Raw genomic sequence first — 24629 nt, forward strand, 5'->3', positions numbered from 1 at the left:
GCCTGCTGGCCGGGGCCCTCAGCAGAGGTGACGGGACGGTGTGTGGTCCCGCTGGAAGGCTCAGCACAACCCGTCTCCAGTGCCCTATGGCTTGAGCCAGCCTCCTCCTTGGCTCTGGGATACTGGCTTCTGGCCACTCACCTCAGGGCAGTCTTCCCTGGATGCTCGAGCTTCCAAGCAAGAGGCCAACGTCCAAATAGGAAGCAGAAGGGGCTGCCCATGGGGACATCAGGGGCAAGAGGCAGGCGACAAAGGGCCCAGTGTCTGCACCAGGTCCCAGCAGGCCACACCTCACCCTCGGACCCCTCAGCCACAGGCCCCAGTGCACTGGGAAGGTCAACCAGCAAAGGAAGCCACAGATATTTCTCCTGCTGGTGACTTCTCCGGGCAGGGAGTCTTGGCTCAGTCTGGCCCAGCCCAGTCCTAGGAGCCCTCAGGGCCTCACCGATGCCCTCCATGAAGGCTGGGTAGAGTCGGTCCGTGAGGAGCGGCTCGGGCAGTTCCCGGAAGTAGAGCTTGAGCGTCCCGGCGATGGCGTTGATGTCCATGTCACTCAGCATCAGCAGGATGTCCTTGTTATCTGCAGGGGTGGGGCCGAGGTCAGGCAGCCTTAGCCGGGCCAGCAGCCCCGTTCCACCCCCGACCCATCCTGACACAGCCCCCACCCACTCCAGCTCTGGTTCTGGTCTCCCCTGGAAGAGCGGGATGTAGAGAGGGCCCACAGGTGTCTGTGACTCGGCTCTGTGGGTCGGGGTTGGGGGAACAGGGAGAGATAGCCTGGGGGCCATCTGCTGTGGCTGCTTGGGAAAGGGTGTTTGGGGAGTGAAATCCATCACCCAGAGTTCAGAGCCACATTCATACCATGTGGCCCGCAGCTTCCTTCCGACTGGAACCTCCCCATCGCTAAGCCCCTCTCTGGAAGGCATTGCACACTTTTCACACGTAAAAGCATGTTCTGACAAAGCCTCAGCTTCTAGGCTGCACAGAGGCACCAACGCCGGCCAGTTCCCAGGCCCCACCCCGTCCTCCACTCCAGGCTCCCCACGGATTCATCCCTGCCTGGCCAGTGCAGGTTTCTTGACAGTGGGGTATGTGGCTGCTGCACCTGAACCAGCAGGAGCAGGGAGGAGAAACCAGAAAGGTCAGGCCTCACCATGGTGGGCTTCACGCAGAGGCAGCACTGCCCCAGAGGGGACCTGGGGCCCTGGAGACAGCAGGTGCAGGCTCAAAGCTCTTTCCCTGCGGCTCACCAGGCACCCAGGAACTAGCAAGAAAGACTCTGGAGTCAGATCTGAGTTTTAAGTCCAGAACCAAAACCTACAAGTTGGGTCATCCTGGGCAAGTGATTCGGCCCTTCTGAGTTTCTGCAGTTTCTTACCTGCAGCAACGGACAGGAGATTGGAGGGGAGGGGATTACGTGAAAAAACACAGAGAAAGCACTTGCCACGGGGACTCTGAAGCAGACCAAGCCTCCTCTCCAGGGAGGCTCCTGGGTCCCCCGAGCTCTCCTGTCCATCCCACCAGCCTGCTCAGACACAGCCACACCTGCCCCGGCTGGGCCTCCCAGACTCACTGGCATCGAAGACGGCCTTGAGCGCCTGGATGTCCGTGGCCACGCCCGATATCCTGTAGATGCCAACCTCCTCGATACCCCTCTTCTCCACCTCCTCCACGCACTGCCGGACGATGTAGGGCACCTTGGAGCGCTCCCGCCTGGGGTGGAGCGTGAGGATGGGTGGAGGGCGGCCCCCACGACAGCTCTCCCGTAGCAACCCTCACCCAGCACACACACCCTGGAGAGCTTCTAGCATTTGGGATGGAGAGCTGGGGCGGGGGCAGGGGCAGGGCAGACAAAGAGGCCACCGCACCCCACCCCAGCCAGCCCACCCGAGGCCTGCGGAAGGGGCAGCGACGGACGTGGGCAGGAGAAGCCTCGGGAACTCGGGAAGGTAAGGCCGAGACTCTAGGGAAACAACGTCCCCCAGATTCAGATGCTTGTAGGAGGCCCAGCAGGCAGCCCACACGAGGAGGCGGGTCAGGCCTGAGACAAGGGGCCAGGGTGGTGGTGAACCGGGGGACACGTGCCCTTTCCCGAGGGGCCGCCAGTCCCCGTTGGTGCCGAGCCCAAACGCAGGCCCCCGGCTGACAGAGCTTCCCGCTTGTTACGAGGAGCAGACGATCTGGGATCTCACAAGAGACCTTCCAGCGTTTAGGTGCTGGCTCGCGTGCTTCTGAAGTGTCCTGTGAGCGCCTCTGCGGCCACTCTAGATCCACACCGGCCGTCTGCCACCGCCGAGCTGGGGGTGACTGATTAGGTGCCAGGATGGGCACCGGCAGGGAGGGCTGGGGGGGACCCAGGGCACTGACGCCAGGACTGGGAGACCGGAGGCAGCACCTACTTAGTCACCACGCTGATCTTCACACCGAAGACGCCGGTCTGCTTTTTGGACGGGGTCCTCTTCAGGCTCATATCTCGGCTGGTGAATTTCATGGAAAATTCCACTTTGATCTGGTTGGGGGGTGAGGCAGGTAAAGATTCCCCAGGGTGTGAGTGCCCGAGGAATGCCCCCAAAACACAGGGGTCCCCTCCCCAAGACTGCAAACGAGGGCTAGCTCACACCCAGGGCTCCCTCAACACAACACCTGCAGGACAGCAGCGGGCAGGGTGTGGGCAGGAGGGGAGAGGGGGCTGGGCTGCGGGGAGGTCGAGGCGGCACAGCGGCCCCAGGAGCAGCCACAGGGCCGGGCTGCCCACCTGCTGCACAGACGTTCCACCTCCCGGCTCACCCCACTGATCATTCCCATCCCCGGCTCACCCCGTTCATCTCAATCACGTCCGTGTGCCAGTTCTTGGTCTCCACAGTTTGTGGGTCCAGCTGCAGAGAGAGAATGTGGGTGAGAGAGGTGCCAGCTCGGAGGCCAAGCCAGAGATCTCCCCGTGGGTCAGCACTGCTCAGAGCCAGCTACACGGTCAGGAAGGCGGAAGTGAGCAGCTGGGATAAGCTGATGTTTACCTGGAAATCAACCCTTTGGGGGGACCCTAGCCCCCAGGCCCCTGTGGCCGCCGTGAGGGAGGCAGGGCACACTCTGTTACCTGCCGTGAGGGAGGCAGGGCACACCCTGTTACCCGCCGTGAGGGAGGCAGGGCACACTCTGTTACCCACCATGGGGGAGGCAGGGCACACCCTGTTAGGCACTCCTGGCTGCCAGCCCGGGACATGGGTATTATTACCCCATTTCACAGATGCAGAAACTGAGGCTCACAAAAGGTAAGCACCTGATTAGGAGGCGCTCAAGTCCATCAGGAGGGAACCAGCCCATCCACATGGAGGTGTTGAAGAGTCAGGAGCCCGCGCACAGGAGGCTGCCTGGGTTTGAATCCTGGCAAGTTTTAAACTCACTAAGCCTCAGTTTTTCCATCTGCAACAGAACCTGCCTCCCTGGGATTGCTGGGAAGATTCAGGGAGAAAACTTGGGTCAAGCCATTGGCTCCCAAATAAGCAAATCCTCCACAGGGGAAGTCCCCGGGCTCGGGCTGGAGCCCAGGGAGGTGCGGACCCCAGGGGAGGTCAGAGGCAACCCTCACACAGGACTGTTCCACGTTCTGTTTCTGTAACTCAGGGGCCTTCGCGCCCGTCTGCCTGTGCACCTGCGAACTAATTCTGAGCAACTGTGCACTCCCTGGCACTTTCTGAAGTCAACATCTGAACATTTCCAAGTTTAAATAGTTGCAAAGAGTATGATTTCCAAAATCATGTCAATATTGCCATCCTAAAATAAAAGTGTGACATCATTCCTTCTCATGGATTCAGTGGGATCTAAATACCCCAGTGACGTGATACCCACACTCATCCATTTAAAAACTACACGAGGCCGGGCGTGGCGGCTCACGCCTGTAATCCCAGCACTTTGGGAGGCCGAGGCAGGCGGATCTCGAGCTCAGGAGATCGAGACCATCCTGGCTAACACGGTGAAACCCCGTCTCTACTAAAAATACAAAAAATTAGCCGGGCGTGGTGGTGGGCGCCTGTAGTCCCAGCTACTTGGGAGGCTGAGGCAGGAGAATAGCGTGAACCCAGGAGGCGGAGCTTGCAGTGAGCCAAGATCGCACCACTGCACTCCAGCCTGGGCGACAGAGCGAGACTCCATCTCAAAAAAAAAAAAAAAGAAAACATCTAAACAATGTTGAAAAAGAACACAGCTATAGGGCTAATATTACCCAATTTCAGGGATTATTATATAAAACTCTCAAAATTCAATATTAAGAAAACAGGCCAGGCACGGTGGCTCACGCCTGTAATCCCAGCACTTTGGGAGGCCGAGGGAGGTGGATCACGAGGTCAGGAGATCGAGACCATCCTGGCTAACACGGTGAAACCCCATCTCTACTAAAAAAAAAAAAAAATACAAAAAATTAGCCGGGCCTGGTGGCGGGCGCCTGTAGTCCCAGCTGCTGGGGAGGCTGAGGCAGGAGAATGGCATGAACCCAGTAGGTGGAGGTTGCAGTGAGCCGAGATCGCACCACTGCACTCCAGCCTGGGCGACAGAGTGAGACTCTGTCTCAAAAACAACAACAACAACAACAAAAAACTACATAAACAAGCTCTTCTTTCCCTCACAGAGCCCCTGGATCTTCTCTCCTTGAATTTGTTTCTATTCCATTTCTCCTAAAGAATGTTGTCCTAGTTTATATTTTTATATTTTCAAGTCCTTTATTCACCGTTACATTTTGCTTCCACAAAAAAAATCTGTATACATTGAAAACAAAAATTTCCAGAGACCGCAAGGCTCCAAATATTCAAAATATATTCAGGATTAGTTAGTACCATGATTGGCAGTACATAATTAAAAAGACAGCCAGGCACGGTGGCTCACGCCTGTAATCCCAGCACTTTGGGAGGCTGAGGCTGGTGGATCACCTGAGGTCAGGAGTTCGAGACCAGCCTGGCCAACATGACAAAACCCCGTCTCTACTAAAAGTACAAAAGTGAGCCGGGTGTGGTGGCGGGCACTGTAATCCAAGCTACTACTTGGGAGGCTGAGATGGAAGAATTGCTTGAACCCAGGAGGTGGAGGTTGCATTGAGCCAAGATCACACCACTGCACTCCAGCCTGGGCGACAGAGTGAGACCCTGTCTCAAGGAAAAAAAAAAAAAAAAAGTAAGCCGACACATCATATACATTTTATTTATTTATTTTTTTTGAGACACAGTTTCACTCTAATTGCCCAGGCCGGAGTGCAGTGGTGCGATCTTGGCTCACAGCAACCTCCACCTCCTGGGTTCAAGCGATTCTCCTGCCTCAGCCTCCCGAGTAGCTGGAATTACAGACACACACAACCACACCCGGCTAATTTTTTGTATTTTTAGTAGAGACGGGGTTTCTCCATGTTGGTCAGGCTGATCTCGAACTCCCGACCTCAGGTGATCCACCCGCCTCGGTCTCCCAAAGTGCTGGGATTACAGGCGTGAGCCACCGCGCCCGGCCTCATTATACATTTTAATAAATATTAAGTAGCAGAGTAACTTTTTGGTGGAATGCTCTCTCAATGAGATGGGCGGAACATTTTTTGCTTTAGTTCGCGTATCTATAGGGTATTATTTTTTGCTAGAGTGAAACGAGGCTCAGCATCAATTCGGTTCATGTTTCTGGTTTTGTGGTAAAGATGTGCAGGTGCCGTGGCTCCCAGCCACAGGATCACTTGAGCCCAGGAGTTCGAACCAGCCTGGGCAATGTAGGACCATGTCTCTAAAATGAACAAGAAAGATGTGAACAATGAAACATTTTGTTCACATAAAGAAGTAGATGAGGTCGAAAAGAGTTTTATCACAGCCGCGTTACACCATTCTTTAACCTCTCTCCATGCTATCCGCCTTAAATCGCATATATACCTATTACTGAAAATTACTTGAAATGATCTCTCAGGTGAAAATTGAGTCCTCCATCAGTTTTGTGGAAGGCAAATAACTGGATACCACCTGACTTTTGAAAGGTTCTAAGTGGCCACTAGAGTCTTTTACTTTCTGAACACCGACCCCAACGTTTCTTTTTTTCTTTTTTTTTTTTTGAGACGGAGTCTCGCTCTGTCGTCCAGGCTGGAGTGCAGTGGTGCAGTCTCGGCTCACTGCAAGCTCCACCTCCCAGGTTCAAGCGATTCTCCTGCCTCAGCCTCCCGAGTAGCTGGGATTACAGGTGCCCGCCACCACGCCCAGCTAATTTTTTATTTGTAGTGGAGATGGGGTTTCACCACGTTGGCCAGGCTGGTCTTGAGCTCCTGACCTCAGGTGATCCACCCGCCTCGGCCTCCCAGAGTGCTGGGATTACAGGTGTGACCCACCATGCCTGGCCCCTACCCCAACATTTCTTTTTTTTTTTTATTGATCATTCTTGGGTGTTTCTCGCAGAGGGGGATTTGGCAGGGTCACAGGACAATAGTGGAGGGAAGTCGTAGAGGGGGATTTGGCAGGGTCATAGGACAATAGTGGAGGGAATGTCAGCAGACAAACAAGTGAACAGAGGTCTCTGGTTTTCCTAGGCAGAGGACCCTGCGGCCTTCCGCAGTGTTTGTGTCCCTGGGTACTTGAGATTAGGGAGTGGTGATGACTCTTAACGAGCATGCTGCCTTCAAGCATCTGTTTAACAAAGCACATCTTGCACCGCCCTTAATCCATTTAACCCTGAGTGGACACAGCACATGTTTCAGAGAGCACAGGGTTGGGGGTAAGGTCACAGATCAACAGGATCCCAAGGCAGAAGAATTTTTCTTAGTACAGAACAAAGTGAAAAGTCTCCCGTGTCTACCTCTTTCTACACAGACACAGCAACCATCCGATTTCTCAATCTTTTCCCCACCTTTCCCCCCTTTCTATTCCACAAAACCGCCATTGTCATCATGGCCCGTTCTCAATGAGCTGCTGGGTACACCTCCCAGACGGGGTGGTGGCCGGGCAGAGGGGCTCCTCACCTCCCGGACGGGGCGGCTGGCCGGGCGGGGGGCTGACCCCCCCACCTCCCTCCCGGACGGGGCTACCCCAACATTTCTAAAAGCCCCTCTGTTCCCCACCCAGGAGGTCTGCGCACCCCGGGCCAAGCCCCCACAGCCAGCCTCAGGCCTCTCCTCTGCAGAGGACAGGATGGCGAGATGCTGGCTCTCAGGCAGATGGCTTTCTGGCAATAGCACCTATGGCAGCTGAGAATCTGCAAACTGATTTCCTGAAAACCCTCCTGCCCACGTCGCCCTCAGAACGTCTCTGTGCACTCTGAGGTGTGCGTGCCACGGTTTGAACGCAGTTGCTATAACAGGCCACTGTCATCACGGAAGGGAAACTGGATCTGGGTCAGCCCTGGGCTTCCTGCAGCTCGATGTAGGTCCTTCCCACATCTTCTATCACCCACACACCGGCTGGGGGCAGGTGGTACCCAAGCCTCCGACGGGGTCTGGGTCTGCACTGGGTTCGCCCTGGGCCCCGCATCTGGGGCCAGCTGTGGCCCAGGCCCTGTCTTTGGCTGTTCCCTGCCCAGAGAAGGGATGGAACCCAGAACAGGAGACAGAAGAAGTCGGGTGTGTGCAGAGAACCAAGTGCCCCTCAGGGAGAACCACTGCTCCGAGCACCTCTTCACACACGGGAAGCGTGAGGCCATCACCAGCCCGGCTGGAGGCAAGGGTCCTACAGGGTCTCAAAGGAAGCCCCAGCTCTGGCCTTACTTTCCCGAAACCTCTCTCCCCTCTAAGCTGCTTCTGTTCTTTGCAAACCCTCCTGGATCACACAGGCTGTCCCTCGTAGTTCCTTCATCTCGTCTGGACACGGAGCCGGGCCTGGGTCTGTCCCCACCTCTGTCCCCCAGCAGTAGCCACACAGGGTGGAGGAAGCAAATGCTCTTTGTCGACTGAGATGCTACCCTTGGGAGAAACATTCTGGAGCGGCCATGCCCTCTTTTTTTTTTTTTTTTTTGAGACAAGAGTTTCGCTCTTGTTGCCCAGGCTGGAGTGCAATGGCGTGATCTCGGCTCACTGCAACCCGTCTCCCAAGTTCAACCGATTCTTCTGCCTCAGCCTCCCGATTAGCTGGGACTACAGGTGCGCACCACCACACCCGGCTAATTTTTGTATTTTTAGTAGAGACAGGGTTTCACCATGTTGGCCAGGCTGGTCTCGAACTCCTGACCTCAAATGACCCACCCACCTCGGCCTCCCAAAGTGCTGGGATTACAAGTGTGAGCCACCATGCCTGGCCAATTTTTTTATTTTTAGTAGAGATGGGGTTTCACCATGTTGCCCAGGCTGGTCTTGAACTCCAGACCTCAGGTGGTCCGCCCACCTTGGCCTCCCAAAGTGCTGGGATGACAGGCGTGAGCCACCGCACTCGGCCTGTATTTATTTTTCTAGAGACAGGGTCTCACTGTGCCGTCCAGGCTGCTATGTTGCCCTGGGCTTCAGTGATCCTCCTGCCTCAGCCTCCTGAAGAGCTGGCATTACAGGCATGTACCACTGTGTGGGCCCTTATTTTTTATTTATTTATTTATTTATTTTTGAGACGGAGTCTTGCTCTGTCGCCCAGGCTGGAGTGCTGTGGCGCGATCTTGGCTCACTGCAAGCTCCGCCTCCCGGGTTCACGCCATTCTCCTGCCTCAGCCTCCTGAGTAGCTGGGACTACAGGCGCCCGCCACCACGCCCGGCTAATTTTTTGTATTTTTAGTAGAGACGGGGTTTCACCATGTTAGCCAGGATGGTCTCGATCTCCTGACCTCGTGATTCGCCCACCTCGGCCTCCCAAAGTGCTGGGATTACGGGCATGAGCCACCGCACCTGGCCCGGGCCCTTATTTTTTAATTGACACATTGCAGTTGTATGTATTTATGGGGCGCAGTTTGATGTTTTGAGACCACCCCTTCTTGAGGCAGGTCTCTCCACACATCAGCATAAGCCTCAGGCCAATTCCATGGCCCCTGCTCCGATTCACCCACAGCCCCTCCCCCGCCCCAGCTTCCCCCCAGCTGCCTCCTGGCAGCTTCTGCAGGAAGCTGAGCCAATGGTCCCTTCCCAAGTCTCAGGGGGACCTGGACACAACCTGGTGGGGGGGAGTGTGCAGGATTTGGAGGCAGGCTGATCTGAGTCTCCCATTCAACCGTGCACACTCGGGCAAGGCCTTTCACCTCCGTGAACTTCAATTTCCTCATGGAGGCATCCACACCTGCCTCACAGGGCTGTTATGGAAGAGTGAGAGCAACGGACTTATCTCGAGCTCTTCCGGCAAGTCTGACACTGATGAATCCTCTACACACAGCATCTGCGTTCATGATCATGATAGCAGACATATGCGGTTTAAGCTCTCATAGCCGCTCCCATCTCACAGATGAGGATGCTGCAGCTTAACGAGAGCAAGGAATTTACCCAGTGCACACCTAGGAAGTCAGAGCTGGGGTTCAAAATCAAGGCCCCCAGCACCCTCTCGGCTGAAACTGCAGAATGTGTGAAGTCCATGACCCGCAGCTGCTGTAATTGCTGCTTCCTCAGAAAGGCAACATCGGGCCTCCTGGTGTGCGTCCCGACCCGGTGGGCAGACCTGGGTGCTGGGAGGCCACCCCCAGTACAGCCCTCCCGCTGCCTCGTGCCCATCACCTCCGCTCCAGCTGCCAGGTTCAACCTGGGCGCATCTGACCCAGGACTGCATCTCCTGATGCCAAGGCCCAGTTCTCGCCCCGCCTCCTCCAGGGAGCCTTCTCGGAGAGCCCCAGGTCACGGTGGGAAACTTTGGGTCCTCTCTGCCTCCCTGCTCCACTAAGATCTACCCTCTGCAGCCTCCCAGGCGACACTTGCTGCTGTCTCACACACTCCAGCCCCTTCTGAGGCCAGGCCTGGGCCAGGGGCACTTTCCTAAGCTGTAGGCCCCTCAAGCCCTGACATCTTCCCGGTGCCTGCTGCAGGTGTGGCCCTGGTATCTGCTGCAGGTGTGGCCCTGGTATCTGCTGCAGGTGTGGCCCTGGTATCCGCTCAGAGAGGCCTGCCTGGCCCCACGGTGCCCTGACAACGACGCTCTGTCTCCCAGGAGGCCATCAGCCTCCAGAAACCAAGTCTATTTCAGGATATCATTTAAACACAGAGGAGGGAGGGAGAGGGACAGCGTACATTTTCCAGAGAAACGCTGCTGCCCGAAACTGCGCTGGCTATTTATAACTCCTGGGAAATGTGGACTCTGCTATTTCCTGATGAGATTAGCACCGGGGTGGAGGGGCTGGCCCCTGGGATGTTGGTGGATGGGACACCTGACTGCTCACCCTCTGGTCCCAGCAGACAGGTGCCTTCCATGGGCCCAGGGGAGCAGGTACTTGGGGGATGTCTGATCACCTGAAGCAGGGAGACAGAGGGAGCTCGTGAAGGGTCAGGCTGGGAAGACCACTGGGGCACACGAGCACTGGGGCCTCCCCAAGGTGGGCCACAGGCAGGAGACAGAAACAGGCTGCAAAACATCGTGGAGCCAAAAGGCGGACGAATGACTGGGCCAGGGGTCGACGACTGGGCCATACATGGTCACTGAGAGCAGCTCAACTATTTCCTTCTTTTTTTTTTTTTGAGACGGAGTCGCACTCTGTCGCCCAGGCTGGAGTGCAGTGGCGCGATCTCAGCTCACTGCAACCTCCACCTTCGGGTTCAAGCGATTCTCCTGCCTCAGCCTCCCGAGTAGCTGGGGCTACAGGCACGAGCCACCACGTCCGGCTAATTTTTGTATTTTTAGTAGAGACGGGGTTTCACCGTGTTGGCCAGGCTGGTCTCCAACTCCTGACCTCAGGTGATCCACCCGCCTCGGCCTCCCAAAGTGCTGGCATTCCAGGCGTGAGCCCCCGCGTCCGGCCGACTATTTTCTCTTTGTCTGGGCACTTCGCCTGGTCAAATCATGACTGCGCATTCAGGCCTCTCCCAAAGAGAAACGCTGGCGCTGGGGGCTCATGTCCAGGAGACGACCAGGTCCCCTGCGGCGAAAACCCAGCAGGCAGGGGCACCGGGTTGAAATGGGGCTCCGTCACCTCCGAGGGAGCAGGAGTGGAGACCCGAAGGTGAGCGTGGATTCTCTGCCAAGAATCCCGTAGGTGGCTGGTGGAGGTCGCCTCGCCTTTCTGGACCGAAGTGACCTCATGTTTGGGGCAGGAATCAGCAAAGTGGCCCCGCAGCGGGGAGAGGATTTGAGGCTCCAGGGCAGAGGGTGCTCCACGCACACCTGAGCATCCTCCAGGGCTGAGTTTCAGGAACATCCTGGGGATGCCCCTGAGGGTCTCAGCCCTTCCTCTCGGCTCACCTCTCACCCCCTGGGGCAGGTGACCCCATTTCTCCTGCCTCTGCACGGAGGGCTGCTCCCGGCCAGCTCCCCGTGCTCGGATTCAGGGGCATGCTCCCTCCGGTCTCCACTTCTGCTCCCTCGGAGGTGGCAGAGCCCCCATTCCAACCCAGTGCTCCTGCCTGCTGGGCCACACTCTCCACTGTAGCGCGCAGCTCGCCCCAAGGTCTTCGGAGATGGTTTCCACCACCTCCCTCCCACAAGCCCTCACCCAGGGCCCTTTCATCCACAGTAAGGGGCCTGTGGTGGCCCTGCCCAAGGCAGGTGGGACTTAGAACTGGCCACTGGGGGTCTCAGTGGAGGGGGGAGCAGACGTCCCAAGCAGCCTTCAGTGGACACCACTCAGGACGTGATCCAGGGGCTCACTGGGCGACGGGAATCTGAAGACCACATTTGCCAGGGACCCAAGGGCTCCCAGGCCTCCGCCTCCTTCCTGAAAGCCGCTTCCCTCAGGAGCCCACTCGGTCACTCCCACCGCCCAGGAGCTGACCCCCCGAGAAGCCCTGCCTCCAGGCACAGCCCTGCCCTCGGGGGCCGCCCCATCCTGCCTCTCACGGCTGGCGCTCTTCTACCCTCCACCCTCTAAGCCCCGGCAACCCAGAATGCGGGAGGGTTTCCCTCAGAGGGGGTTGCAGAGGTTCATAAAAAAAAGTGCTTCTTCGGCCAGGTGCGGTGGCTCACGCCTGTCATCCCAGCACTTTGGGAGGCCGAGGCGGGCGGATCACAAGGTCAGGAGATCGAGACCAACCTGACCAATGTGGTGAAACCCGGTCTCTACTAAAAATACAAAAATTAGCCAGGCGTGGTGGCGGGTGCCTGTAATCCCAGCTACTCGGGAGGCTGAGGCAGGAGAATCGCTTGAACCCGGGAGGCGGAGGTTGCAGTGAGCCGGAGTTGAGATTGCGCCACTGCTCTCCAGTCTGGAGGCAGAAAAAAAAAAAAAAACGCTTCTGCACAACAAAGGTGGTAAATCTGTTCCTGAGAAGTGGGACAGGAACGCTAGAAAATGACTCCCAGCCGGGCGCGGTGGCTCATGCCTGTAATCCCAGCACTCTGGGAGGCAGAGGCGGGCGGATCACTCGAGCTCAGGAGTTCGAGACCAGCCTGGCCAACCTGACGAAACCCCATCTCTACTAAAAATACAAAATTAGCCGGAAATCACTTGAACCCGGGAGGCAGGGGTTGCAGTGGGCCAAGATAGTGCCACTGCACTCCAGTCTGGGCAACAGAGCAAGACTCTGTCTCAAAAAAAACAAAAAAAAAACAACAGAAAATGACTCCAGAAGGACCTCAGTGCAAGTGGCCCCCGGACAGGGAACCACGTGGAAGGTGGAGCTGTGTGGGCACATTTCACGCCTGCCCTGGAGGGGCCGCGGAGCCCAGGCCCTGAGCCAGGCATCGGGTCTGAGGGTGGGCACGTTTCCTGGGGCTCCCAGGCCAGCGGCCACGGTGGCAGCCTGGGCTGGCTTTCCCCTGCCCTCCCCCAAGGGCAGCCCCACGCTCAGGGCTGGGTCCCCTTGGGACACCGAAGCCGGCCTGTCATTGGGGCAGACCACAGGCGTGAGAGGCACGGCGGGGCTGGCAAGCTGGCAACGGGGGAGACGGGAGTTGCCAAGACCCTGCCTCTCCTCCCTCGAGGAGGCGCCGGAGGATTCCGTCAACGTGGCTGCTCCGAGCGACTCCGAGAGAGGCAGGGCAGAGAGGGAGGGGCTGCCAGGACCTACCCCTGGCTTCCAGCTCAGCAGCTGGGTTGGGGACACCGGGCCAGGCTCCATAAACTCTCCACACATCTTCCCATGGCTTGGCATCCACACTGCTAGGCCAGGCAGGCTCCGCCTCTCCAGCCCTCACCCTGCAGGGTCAGCCAGGCTCCCTTGTAGCCAAGGTGTCCTGCAGCCAAGGTGTGCCCACCTGCCATACCCAGGCCAGCCACAGATAGGCTCGGGCTGATGCTGTGTCCCAGGGCCTCGGCTGGCCTCCCCTCCAACACCAGAGAACTTCGAAGTTCCCCAAGCCTCATGGAAGGAAGGGGGTTAGCAGCTCTGAACGACGCTTTTGTCGAAGGCAGGCTAGCCTCTTAGCACCCGCAGCAACCTGCCTTCCCCAGCGTCCATTCTAGCACCTCTGCCTGCCCCACGTCCACTCCAGAGCCTCTGCCGGCCCCACGTCCACTCCAGAGCCTCTGCCGGCCGCACGTCCACTTCAGAGCCTCTGCCGGCCCCACGTCCACTCCAGCGCCTCTGCCGGCCCCACGTCCACTCCAGAGACTCTGCCGGCCCCACGTCCACTCCAGAGCCTCTGCCGGCCCCACGTCCACTCCAGAGCCTCTGCCGGCCCCACGTCCACTCCAGAGCCTCTGCCGGCCCCACGTCCACTCCAGAGCCTCTGCCTGCCCCACGTCCACTGCAGCGCCTCTGCCTGCCCCACGTCCACTGCAGAGCCACTGCCGGCCCCACGTCCACTCCAGAGCCACTGCCGGCCCCACGTCCACTCCAGCGCCTCTGCCTGCCCCACGTCCACTCCAGAGCCTCTGCCTGCCCTGGCACCCACTTTGCTTTTAGCCCCCGGGCTGGGCATGGCTGACCTTGAGGAGAAGCAGACAAAACCCAAACCTGGGCTGCTCTTGGAGGCCCCACAGCCAGGCACATCTCCCCCAGCGGCCTGGGGCTCCGTCTTCCTCAGGGCCAGCCCATCCCACCACTGCCTCCCTGTGCAGGCAGCCTGGAGGCTTCAGCTTCAGCTCAGAACTGGGCTACAAATACCAGCCAGGAAGCTGGCCCTGCCCCAGCCCAGGGCAGGTCGAGGATGCCAGGGTAGCAAGGGCAGGGGCAGTGGGGCCCTCTTGAGAAAAGGAACAGGCCAGGGCCAAAGCAACACAGAGGCCCTGTCCTGAAAGGAAAGGGGCGCCCTCAGAGGTCAAAGTCCAAGATGAGAGGCCTTCTGTGGTCCTGACTAGGAAGCTTCACGCTGGAGGCCACGGGAAGGCCAAGGACCTGTCAGACCTCCGTGGGCTCTGAAGCCTCGAGCTGGACCTGGAGTGGTTAAGAAACATTAACAGGGCTGGGCGCGGTGGCTCACACCTGTAATCCCAGCACTGTGGGAGGCCTAGGCGGGAGGATCACCTGAGGTCAGGAGTTCGAGACCAGCCTGGCCAACATGGAGAAACCCCGTCTCTACTAAAAATACAAAAATTAGCCCGGCGTGGTGGCACATGCCTGTAAACCCAGCTACTCAGGGGGCTGAGGCAGGAGAATCGTTTGAACCCAGGAGGCGGAGGTTGCGGTGAGCCGAGATTGTGCCATTGTACTCCAGCCTGGGCGACAGAGCGAGACTCCATCTCAAAAAAAAAAAAAAAAAAAAAAGCAGCATCAACAGCCTTCTCTGATACCAGCTTCACCCTCCCTGCCCAGGCCCAGAACACTTTCTGGGCATGGAGCTTGCCGCCGGGGACGTGAGGGGCTCCAGCAATTCCAGGGCCCAGGTCAGCTCTGAGCGGCCCCTCCCAGGCCTCGCCTTGCTCCGAGTCTCACGTTCGGTGGCGTCGTCGAGAAGAACTGTCGTGCCTGTTGCTATGCACGGCGTGCCAGGCTGGGCACCACACTAATGCCTGACGAGCAGGAGCCCGGCGTCTCCAGACACCCCCATCTGGGGCACGCAGCCCAACCCCAACCGGCCACGGAAGGCAGGACACCGCGGGTGAGAGCCTGCGCTGAGACTGAGCGGCCGGGGTCTGAACGTTGTTCCTCGGCTAAGCCACTCACGTGACATCATCTGGGTCACTCTCTGAGCCTCATTCCTCATATATAAAACAGTCTGGGCCAGGCACGGGGGCTCCCGCCTGTAATCCAGCACTGTGGGAGGCGGAGGCAGGTGGATCCATTGAAGCCAGAAGTTCAACATCAGCCTGCGCAACATAACGAAACCTCGTCTTTACAAAAAATACAAAAATTAGCCAGGCATGTTGGTACATGCCTGTAGACCCAGCTACTTGGGAGGCTGAGGTGGGAGGATTGCTTGAGCCTGGGAGATGGAGGCTGCAGTGAGCCGAGATGGTGCCATGGCACTCCAGCCTGGGCGAGAGAGTGAGACTCCCACAAAAAAAAAAAAAAAAAAAAATTAAAAAATGTAAAACAAAATTCAAAACACATTTAGGCCTGGCGCAGTGACTCACGCCTGTAATCTCAGCACTTTGGGAAGCCGAGGCGGGTGGATCACCTGAGGTCAGGAGTTCAAGACCAGCCTGGCCAACAAGGTGAAACCTCGTCTCTACTAAAAATACAAAACTTGGCCGGGCGTGGTGGCGGGCACCTGTAATCCCAGCTACTCAGGAGGCTGAGGCAGGAGAATCGCTTGAACCCGGGAGGCGGAGGTTGCAGTGAGCCAAGATCGCGCCACTGCACTCCAGCCTGGGCGACAGAGCAAGACTCTGACTCAAAACAACAGCAACAAACAAAAACAAAAGAACCCAAACAAATAAATAAATAAACAGTGTGAATAACAGCACCTTGTAAGTGTCACCTCAGTTGCGTCACAGGCTAAGACTGATGCCTCGTACGGTACGTGTTCAAAACATATCGTCACAGAACTGTGCCTGAACACCCCGCGGCTTCCCACCGCATTCGGATTAAAGGCCGAGCTCCCCGTCCTGAACCGCAGGGCCCCACGTCGCCTGGCCGCCGTCCCCTGACCCCACGTAACGCGCCACACTGTCCCCCTCTGCCTCTGAACACACCTGCCTCGGGGTGCGGACCTTGCCGGTTCTTTGGCCTGGAATGCACTGCCCCCAGGTTTTTTATGGCTGAATTCTTCTTGTCATTTAAATCTTCGTTCAAAAGTGATCCTCTCAAGCCAGGCAGCCCCCCGTCACTCTCTACTGCGTTACCCAGTTGTGTTTATTTTTTTCACAGCACTCATCTGACCCGCAAGGATCTCATTTGTTGACGGACTCCTCCTGCAGACAGGGTCTCGTCTGTCTCGGGCGCCTCTGTGTCCCTAGTTCCTGCAGGCCTGGCACGTGGAAGGTGCTCCGGCAATACTCACAGGCCAGAGGAGCCAACTGGGGCATGGGGGAAGGAGGTGACAATGGCTCCCCGCCGGGGCTGCTTCAGGACAGGGGTCAGGAAGCCCTGTGTTCCCACTAAACCCCCTGCTCCCGTGTCCACTGAATGGCTGGCGTTGGCACAGGTGCAGCCCTGTGACAGACTCTCCCAGGGTGCTCAGGGTTTAAGGTTTAGGACTAGGAATCTTGAGACATGGCCAAGATCATCACATGAACTGGATTCCAGGAGATCATCCTGTTCAGCTCCTTCATTGAGCTGATACCAGAGAACCAGAGAGGCAAAGGGATGTACTCGCGGGCACACAGCAGTTAAGTAGCAGACTGAGACGAGAAAAATGGGAAACCTTGACTCCCACCAGCCTGGCGCCCTGTCTTCTCTGGCACCTTGTGCCACATGAGACTGAGGGCTGGGGACCCTGGAGGCCTCCCCGAGCACAGCCACGGCATCCAGGCATCGGATGGGAAGGGCGCTGTGGATGTCACGACTCTGGCTGTGCTGGTCATCGGTACCAGCCCCGGCTGGGGTCACGGTCCAGGAAGGAGACCCCTCCAGATTTCGGCTCAGGAGCTGGTTCCGCTGTCTTGAAGCGGGACTGGGGAAGTCTCTGTGGGGAACCTGGGGCCTCCTGGCCTCTCTACAGAAGCCCAGGACCTGCTCCACGGGCCCCTCCCGCCTCTCCAGGGCCCATCCTGGAGGGCCAAGGGTCTACGGCTCACTGGACCCAGGACTGACGCTGCGTTTCTCCCCAGGGTGGGGCAGGCAGGTCACAGGCGCAGGGGACTGTCTGTTCCTCGAAGGTGCTGGGGGGCCGTCAGGACACAAACATCTTCCTGCCCCAGCACGAGTTCACAGGGGAAAGGAGGCCAAAGAACAGCACCTGCTGACCAGTTCCCAACCATCTGGGCAGTGAGCGGGGCCACTCAGCAGAGGGCCAGGCCTCTCCAGCACCAGCGCCCTGTGGCCAACACCTGGCAGCTCCCCCAGACTCACACCTGCAGGCTTGGGGGTGCTTCCAAAATGCCTGGGGCAGCTCCCCCAGACTCACACCTGCAGGCTGGGGGGCTCCTTCCAAAATGCCTGGGGCAGCTCCCCCAGACTCACACCTGCAGGCTTGGGGGCTCCTTCCAAAATGCCTGGGGCAGCTCCCCCAGACTCACACCTGCAGGCTTGGGGGCGCTTCCAAAATGCCTGGGGCAGCTCCCCCAGACTCACACCTGCAGGCTTGGGGGTGCTTCCAAAATGCCTGGGGCAGCTCCCCCAGACTCACACCTGCAGGCTTGGGGGCTCCTTCCAAAATGCCTGGGGCAGCTCCCCCAGACTCACACCTGCAGGCTTGGGGGCTCCTTCCAAAATGCCTGGGGCAGCTCCCCCAGACTCACACCTGCAGGCTTGGGGGTGCTTCCAAAATGCCTGGGGCAGCTCCCCCAGACTCACACCTGCAGGCTTGGGGGCTCCTTCCAAAATGCCTGGGGCAGCTCCCCCAGACTCACACCTGCAGGCTTGCGGGCTCCTTCCAAAATGCCTGGGGCAGCTCCCCCAGACTCACACCTGCAGGCTTGGGGGCTCCTTCCAAAATGCCTGGGGCAGCTCCCCCAGACTCACAACTGCAGGCTTGGGGGCTCCTTCCAAAATGCCTGGGGCCTCACTGCCTCTGGGTACTACAGCAACACTGGGCTCAGGCAGCTTTGGCCTTTGAGGAACCCCCTTGATTGGCAGGTTCTCCTCTCCCTGGTCCAGAGCCATCCAAAAGCTGGGGCACCGCGCCCAGCACCGCTGGCTGGCCAAGCCGTCTGTGGCCTGCAGGGAGGCTGGGGAGGACCAGCGCCCTTCTACCTTCCCTAGGTACCAAGAAGCGGCACCTTGCCAAGTTCACTCAGAGCAGGGTTCCCGCCTTGATGTCTACAGCCCCCTCTGAAGTCGCACACAGTGTGTGCATGGGGTGGCTCTGTGTCTGAGTGCCCTCCAGAACCTTCATCAGATTCTCAGAGTCCAGGGTTCCCGCTCTGCGGACTCAAGCAAGCCTCTTGGGAGCTGGCCTGGCAGAGAGATCAGAGAGTACTCATGAGGCCCCAGCAGTGAGGTCTGCCCACTCGGCAGGTGGGTAAGTGCTGTGGAAAAGAGGGAGGGTCGCCCGACCCCACTGCCAACCTGTCAGCCAGCCTGGCCGCAGTCAGGAGCCACACATAGGCCCAGGAAGAAGTGGGCTGGTGTAGGGGCCTCCAGCTCTCGGGGGAGGCACCACTGTAGTCCCGTCTGTGGCTGAGGGGTCACTATGGGGGTGTGTGTGAACAGAGAAGACACACGATGAAGCTTTCTTCCCACCGGGAAACAAGGAAGGGCGGTGGGCAGCCGGGCCAGGCCAGACTCCTATTGCAGAAGGCTGCGAGATCTTTCCTGACGCCCAGACTGGATTATAAAATAAAGTAGACGAGCCCAAGACATATCTGTATCTTGTACCCAGCACCTGTGTACCCTCGATGGCCAAGTGAGTGGTAGAGTGAACCTCTGGGGTGTGCACGTGGTCTGCACACCTGGTGCCATCAGGAAGGAATAAACGACAGGCTCTGTGAGGGGTGGGGTTGTCCTGCAGTGGCGATCAAGCTGACAAAGAAAGGGACCCTTTTTTCCCCCCACCCCGAGACTGAGTCTCGCTCTGTTGCCCAGGCTGGAGTAAAGTGGCATGATCTTGGCTCACTGCAACCTCCACCTCCCAGGTTCAAGCGATGCTCCTGCCTCAGCCTCCCTAGCAGCTGGGATTACAGGTGCCCGCCACCATGCCCGGCTATTTTTTTTTTTTTTTGTATTTTAGTAGACACGGGGTTTCACCATGTTGGCCAGGCTGGTCTCGAACGCCTGACCTCAGGTGATCCACCCGCCTCTGCCTCCCAAAGTGCTGGGATGACAGGCGTGAGCCACCACACTTGGCTAATTTTTGCATTTTTAGTTGAGACGGGGCTTCTCCATGTTGGCCAGGCTGGTCTTGGACTCCTGACATCAGGTGATCCAAGAAAGGGACCTTCTTCTAAGACCATCGTGAGCCTGAAGCTTCCCCGAATGGCCCAAGAGGGGCTCTCCACCCCGCCCTTCCTCGGGTAACACCTCTGATCCTCTCTGAAGCAAAGGCAGCAGCTCCCATCACAGAACACGGGACTCGCCGTGGGGGTCAGCAGTGCCGGTGTCCAGCTTAGGAGGAGCTCTTTGGAAGTAGCAGATTCCCAGACCCACGTGGCTGTGCTTCGGGGCAGAGACGAGGTCACCTGAAGCTGCACTCAATCTCCTTAGACCCTGCCGGCTCAGCCTGAGTCCCCACCGCCGGCCAGCATCTGGCCTGGTCTGGGTCAGGAGCGTCTTGGACTTGGTTGCTCTATAAGGGCCTCAACTTCCCCGACAGACAAGTGCTTCTGGACCGGCCTCCCTTCAGGCCCTCTTAGCCTCCTCACGGCTCCCACAAGGGGATGCTGCGGGGGTGGGGTGGGGGGGTTCCTCCTTCAGCCCCTTCCCTTCCAAAGCTCAAGCGAGAATCTAGAATTCAGCCCCTTCCCATCCAAAGCTCAACCAAGAATCTAGAAGAGGGAAGGATGGGAGGGAGAGGAAGGCACCGGGCCTGGTCTACTTGAGTGTGATTTGAGGCAAAAAAAAAAAAAAAAAAAAAAAAACAGGGAAAAGGAAAGAAAAGTAGAAACGCGAAGTTCAATACCGAGAGCCCTGGCTGAACCCACAAACCCAGATGCCACGTGTCCCCAGCTAAACACTCGCACAAAAAGCTGACTGCCAAGTCAGGGGCTGGAATGAGGCTTTGGCCCCTGAACTCTCCTCTGGGGACAAGAACAGCCCAACCACCGGGACCCCCGCTGGTACCCAAAGGATCCTCCGTGAGTGTCCCTGCCTCCTCTCCCCCAGAAACCAGAGGCCCTGCGCTATTTAAAGGCTCAGTTCTGATCATGAGACCTTTCCATCTGAACAGATTGTTTAATCCCAGCCCTGGATGAGTCACGCCCCCGCCTCCAGCCTTTAATGAACCTTCAGGTCAGTGGAAGCAGGAGGGCCACCCGTGTTTCTTGCACCCACAGGGTCACTCAGGGCAAAGTTAACGAGGAGTTAATGAGGCAATCCCTCCTGCCAGTCTGGGCAGTACCAGGCACCCTTCCCTTACCCCACCGAAACGAAACTGCCTAGTCCCAGCCCCTCGGCCCAACTGTGAAGCTGCTGCAGGAAAATGCCAGGTTAATGTGGCTGAGGATAGAAAGAAAGAGGCCTGGCCCCTTGACTCTGCTGCTCACCCTCTGGCCTGCGCACAGCGAGGTGGGAAGCACAGGGCAGACGTCCCTCCGTCCACCACAGCGCTGACCCCTGCGTCCACAACACGGACACACCGTGGCGGACGTCCCTCCGTCCACCACAGCGCTGACCCCTGCGTCCACGACACGGACACACCGTGGCGGACGTCCCTCCGTCCACCCCAGCGCTGAGCCCTGCGTCCACGACACGGACACACCGTGGCGGACGTCCCTCCGTCCACCAGAGCGCTGACCCCTGCGTCCACGACACGGACACACCGGGGCGGACGTCCCTCCGTCCACCCCAGCGCTGAGCCCTGCGTCCACGACACGGACACACCGTGGCGGACGTCCCTCCGTCCACCCCAGCGCTGAGCCCTGCGTCCACGACACGGACACACCGTGGCGGACGTCCCTCCGTCCACCAGAGCGCTGACCCCTGCGTCCACGACACGGACACACCGGGGCGGACGTCCCTCCGTCCACCCCAGCGCTGAGCCCTGCGTCCACGACACGGACACACCGGGGCGGACGTCCCTCCGTCCACCCCAGCGCTGAGCCCTGCGTCCACGACACGGACACACCGTGGCGGACGTCCCTCCGTCCACCACCGCGCTGAGCCCTGCGTCCACGACACGGACACACCGTGGCGGACGTCCCTCCGTCCACCACCGCGCTGAGCCCTGCGTCCACGACACGGACACACCGTGGCGGACGTCCCTCCGTCCACCCCAGCGCTGAGCCCTGCGTCCACGACACGGACACACCGTGGCGGACGTCCCTCCGTCCACCCCAGCGCTGAGCCCTGCGTCCACGACACGGACACACCGTGGCGGACGTCCCTCCGTCCACCACCGCGCTGAGCCCTGCGTCCACGGCACGGACACACCGTGGCGGACGTCCCTCCGTCCACCACAGCGCTGAGCCCTGCGTCCACGGCACGGACACACCGTGGCGGACGTCCCTCCGTCCACCCCAGCGCTGAGCCCTGCGTCCACGGCACGGACACACCGTGGCGGACGTCCCTCCGTCCACCCCAGCGCTGAGCCCTGCGTCCACGGCACGGACACACCGTGGCGGACGTCCCTCCGTCCACCACCGCGCTGAGCCCTGCGTCCACGGCACGGACACACCGGGGCGGACGTCCCTCCGTCCACCACCGCGCTGAGCCCTGCGTCCACGGCACGGACACACCGGGGCGGACGTCCCTCCGTCCACCACAGCGGTGAGCCCTGCGTCCACGGCACGGACACACCGGGGCGGACGTCCCTCCGTCCACCACAGCGGTGAGCCCTGCGTCCACGGCACGGACACACCGGGGCGGACGTCCCTCCGTCCACCACAGCGGTGAGCCCTGCGTCCACGGCACGGACACACCGGGGCGGACGTCCCTCCGTCCACCACAGCGGTGAGCCCTGCGTCCACGGCACGGACACACCGGGGCGGACGTCCCTCCGTCCACCACAGCGGTGAGCCCTGCGTCCACGGCACGGACACACCGGGGCGGACGTCCCTCCGTCCACCACAGCGGTGAGCCCTGCGTCCACGGCACGGACACACCGGGGCGGACGTCCCTCCGTCCACCACAGCGGTGAGCCCTGCGTCCACGGCACGGACACACCGGGGCGGACGTCCCTCCGTCCACCCCAGCGGTGAGCCCTGCGTCCACGGCACGGACACACCGGGGCGGACGTCCCTCCGTCCACCCCAGCGGTGAGCCCTGCGTCCACGGCACGGACACACCGGGGCGGACGTCCCTCCGTCCACCCCAGCGGTGAGCCCTGCGTCCACGGCACGGACACACCGGGGCGGACGTCCCTCCGTCCACCCCAGCGCTGAGCCCTGCGTCCACGGCACGGACACACCGTGGCGGACGTCCCTCCGTCCACCCCAGCGCTGAGCCCTGCGTCCACGGCACGGACACACCGTGGCGGACGTCCCTCCGTCCACCCCAGCGCTGAGCCCTGCGTCCACGGCACGGACACACCGTGGCGGACGTCCCTCCGTCCACCCCAGCGCTGAGCCCTGCGTCCACGACACGGACACACCGTGGCGGACGTCCCTCCGTCCACCCCAGCGCTGAGCCCTGCGTCCACGACACGGACACACCGTGGCGGACGACCCTCCGTCCACCCCAGCGCTGAGCCCTGCGTCCACGACACGGACACACCGTGGCGGACGTCCCTCCGTCCACCACAGCGCTGAGCCCTGCGTCCACGACACGGACACACCGGGGCGGACGTCCCTCCGTCCACCCCAGCGCTGAGCCCTGTGTCCACAACACACTGTGGCCGACGTCCCTCCGTCCACCACAGCGCTGACCCCTGCGTCCACGACACGGACACACTGTGCCACGCAGCACACGTTAGGGGACGGAATTGCTCGTCACACAGAGCAGCCCAGGGCCGGGGCCACCCTGAGCTGCACTGACACCAACTGCTCAGCAGCTCAATAGCCCGGCGTCTGCCTGGCCGCCACCCCTGCCCAGAGATCCCCATCAGACACGGAGCCACCAGGCACTGCCAGAGGCAAACCCAGCTAAGGAATTCCTGAAGGGGCTTCTCAGTTCTGCCGGCCACAAATGCATAGGGAAAGAACTGAGAGTCTGGGAACTCAGGTTTAAAAGTTGCCCCCTGCCCACCAGGCGCCTCCTCAAAGGGGCAGGTAAACTGGAAGCGCCCTGTGTGGCTGGCGCTGGACCCGGAACCTGCCAGGTCAGTTTCTTGCCAACCCTGACGTTTGGGGATGGATGGTGAGCTCTGGGCTGGTGCCTGCTGGCCTCAGCAGGGGCTGGGGAGGGGATGAGTCCACGCTGCCGGGCACAGACAGCTGCCTCAGCACAGAGGGGCTCTGGCAGCAGCTGGGGCCAGCAGGGCTCTGCTAGCCCAGTCCCCAGGGAGGCTGAAGGTGACACAGGGGCCAGTGCAGTACAGCTCAAGTTGCTGCCCTGCCCAGCACTTTCCAGGGCTGATGTCACCTCTGGGAGGTCAAGTACGCCCCATGGCAGGAGCTGAAACAAAACGAGGGGCCAGTGAGCCCAAGATCACTTCGTCCTGGCTGATGCCAGGAGCCTCAATGCCAGCTGGCAGTAAAAGCCTGCAGAGAGGTCCTGTGAGCCTCAGGAGGAGCTGCAGATCCCCACCACGGACTGGCCAAGGCCTCCCTTATTGCTCTCTTGATGGATGGGCCCAGCTCTGGCCAGCCGGACTGGCACTCTGGGACAGCTTACTCAGACAGTTGATTTGATCTGCAGAGTTATCGAGCACTTCCTGTGTGCTGGGCGCTGGGTCTGGCTCTTCCTCACATGCCCGATGCCAGGGCCCCAAGCCAGCCCCGAGGCAGCCTGCCCAGCTGCAGGACAGTCGGCTTCTATCTCAGATTTTAATCCCAACTCAGGTCTGGGGCTGCAGGGGCACCGGCGGTCTGCCCTGGCACACGGACGGAACGCCTGGTGCCCGGCGGGCACTGGGCCCACAGTCAGATGGGTGGTCCCTGAAGGGAAGCCTGGAGCCCCCAGACCCGGCAGCATCCCCCCCTCCCCACAACCCTGCACAGAGAAACCTCACACGGCAGACGGTGCTGCGGTCGGCGCCCCTCAGCAAAGGGGCAGCCAGCAAGGCCCGCTGGATGCAGGGGTCAGGTCGAGGCTGAACAGGGCGGCAAGACATAGACCCAGAGGCAGGCGACTCCCCGTGCGCTGTTTGCGCTCCCGGAGTGGAAAGCAGGGTCCACCTGCCGAGAAGAAACCTCCCTTCTCCCGAGGCAGGGGCAGATGCCCAAGCGCCAGGGTCCGGGTGGGGGCGGCCCCAGCATTCGCCATCAAGTTCAAGCCACTTAGAGGGACACGCACAGACCCCAGCTCTGTCCCGGGACTCCACAGAGGGGGCGGGAGCGGGAAAGGCGAGCGGGACCCCATCAGCCCCCGCAGCTCCCCGAGCCCCCGCAGCGCCCCCGAGCCCCCA

At 59.8% G+C, this 24629-nt stretch overlaps 2 protein-coding genes across 7 annotated transcripts in view; both read right to left on the reverse strand.

The window, feature by feature from the left end:
- The window catches only part of ABR (ABR activator of RhoGEF and GTPase), a 199505-nt gene that overhangs the window by 7498 nt on the left and 167378 nt on the right, over positions 1-24629 (reverse strand). For all 6 annotated transcript variants that reach the window (XM_034941210.3, XM_057300351.2, XM_057300352.2 and 3 more), the window contains 4 exons: positions 2817-2876; positions 2400-2509; positions 1574-1713; positions 446-580 (listed from right to left, as the gene is read on the reverse strand). In XM_034941210.3, the coding sequence (XP_034797101.1) occupies positions 446-580; positions 1574-1713; positions 2400-2509; positions 2817-2876 (445 nt within the window). The remainder of the gene's footprint in view (positions 1-445; positions 581-1573; positions 1714-2399; positions 2510-2816; positions 2877-24629) is intronic.
- On the reverse strand, positions 2979-24606 carry LOC130540947 (uncharacterized). Its single transcript, XM_057300354.2, has one exon. The coding sequence runs from the start codon at positions 23163-23165 to the stop codon at positions 20667-20669; it is 2499 nt and encodes an 832-aa protein (XP_057156337.2). The 5' UTR covers positions 23166-24606; the 3' UTR covers positions 2979-20666.

Source organism: Pan paniscus, chromosome 19 (genome assembly GCF_029289425.2).
Source record: "Pan paniscus chromosome 19, NHGRI_mPanPan1-v2.0_pri, whole genome shotgun sequence".
In the NCBI taxonomy this organism is placed as follows: domain Eukaryota; kingdom Metazoa; phylum Chordata; class Mammalia; order Primates; family Hominidae; genus Pan; species Pan paniscus.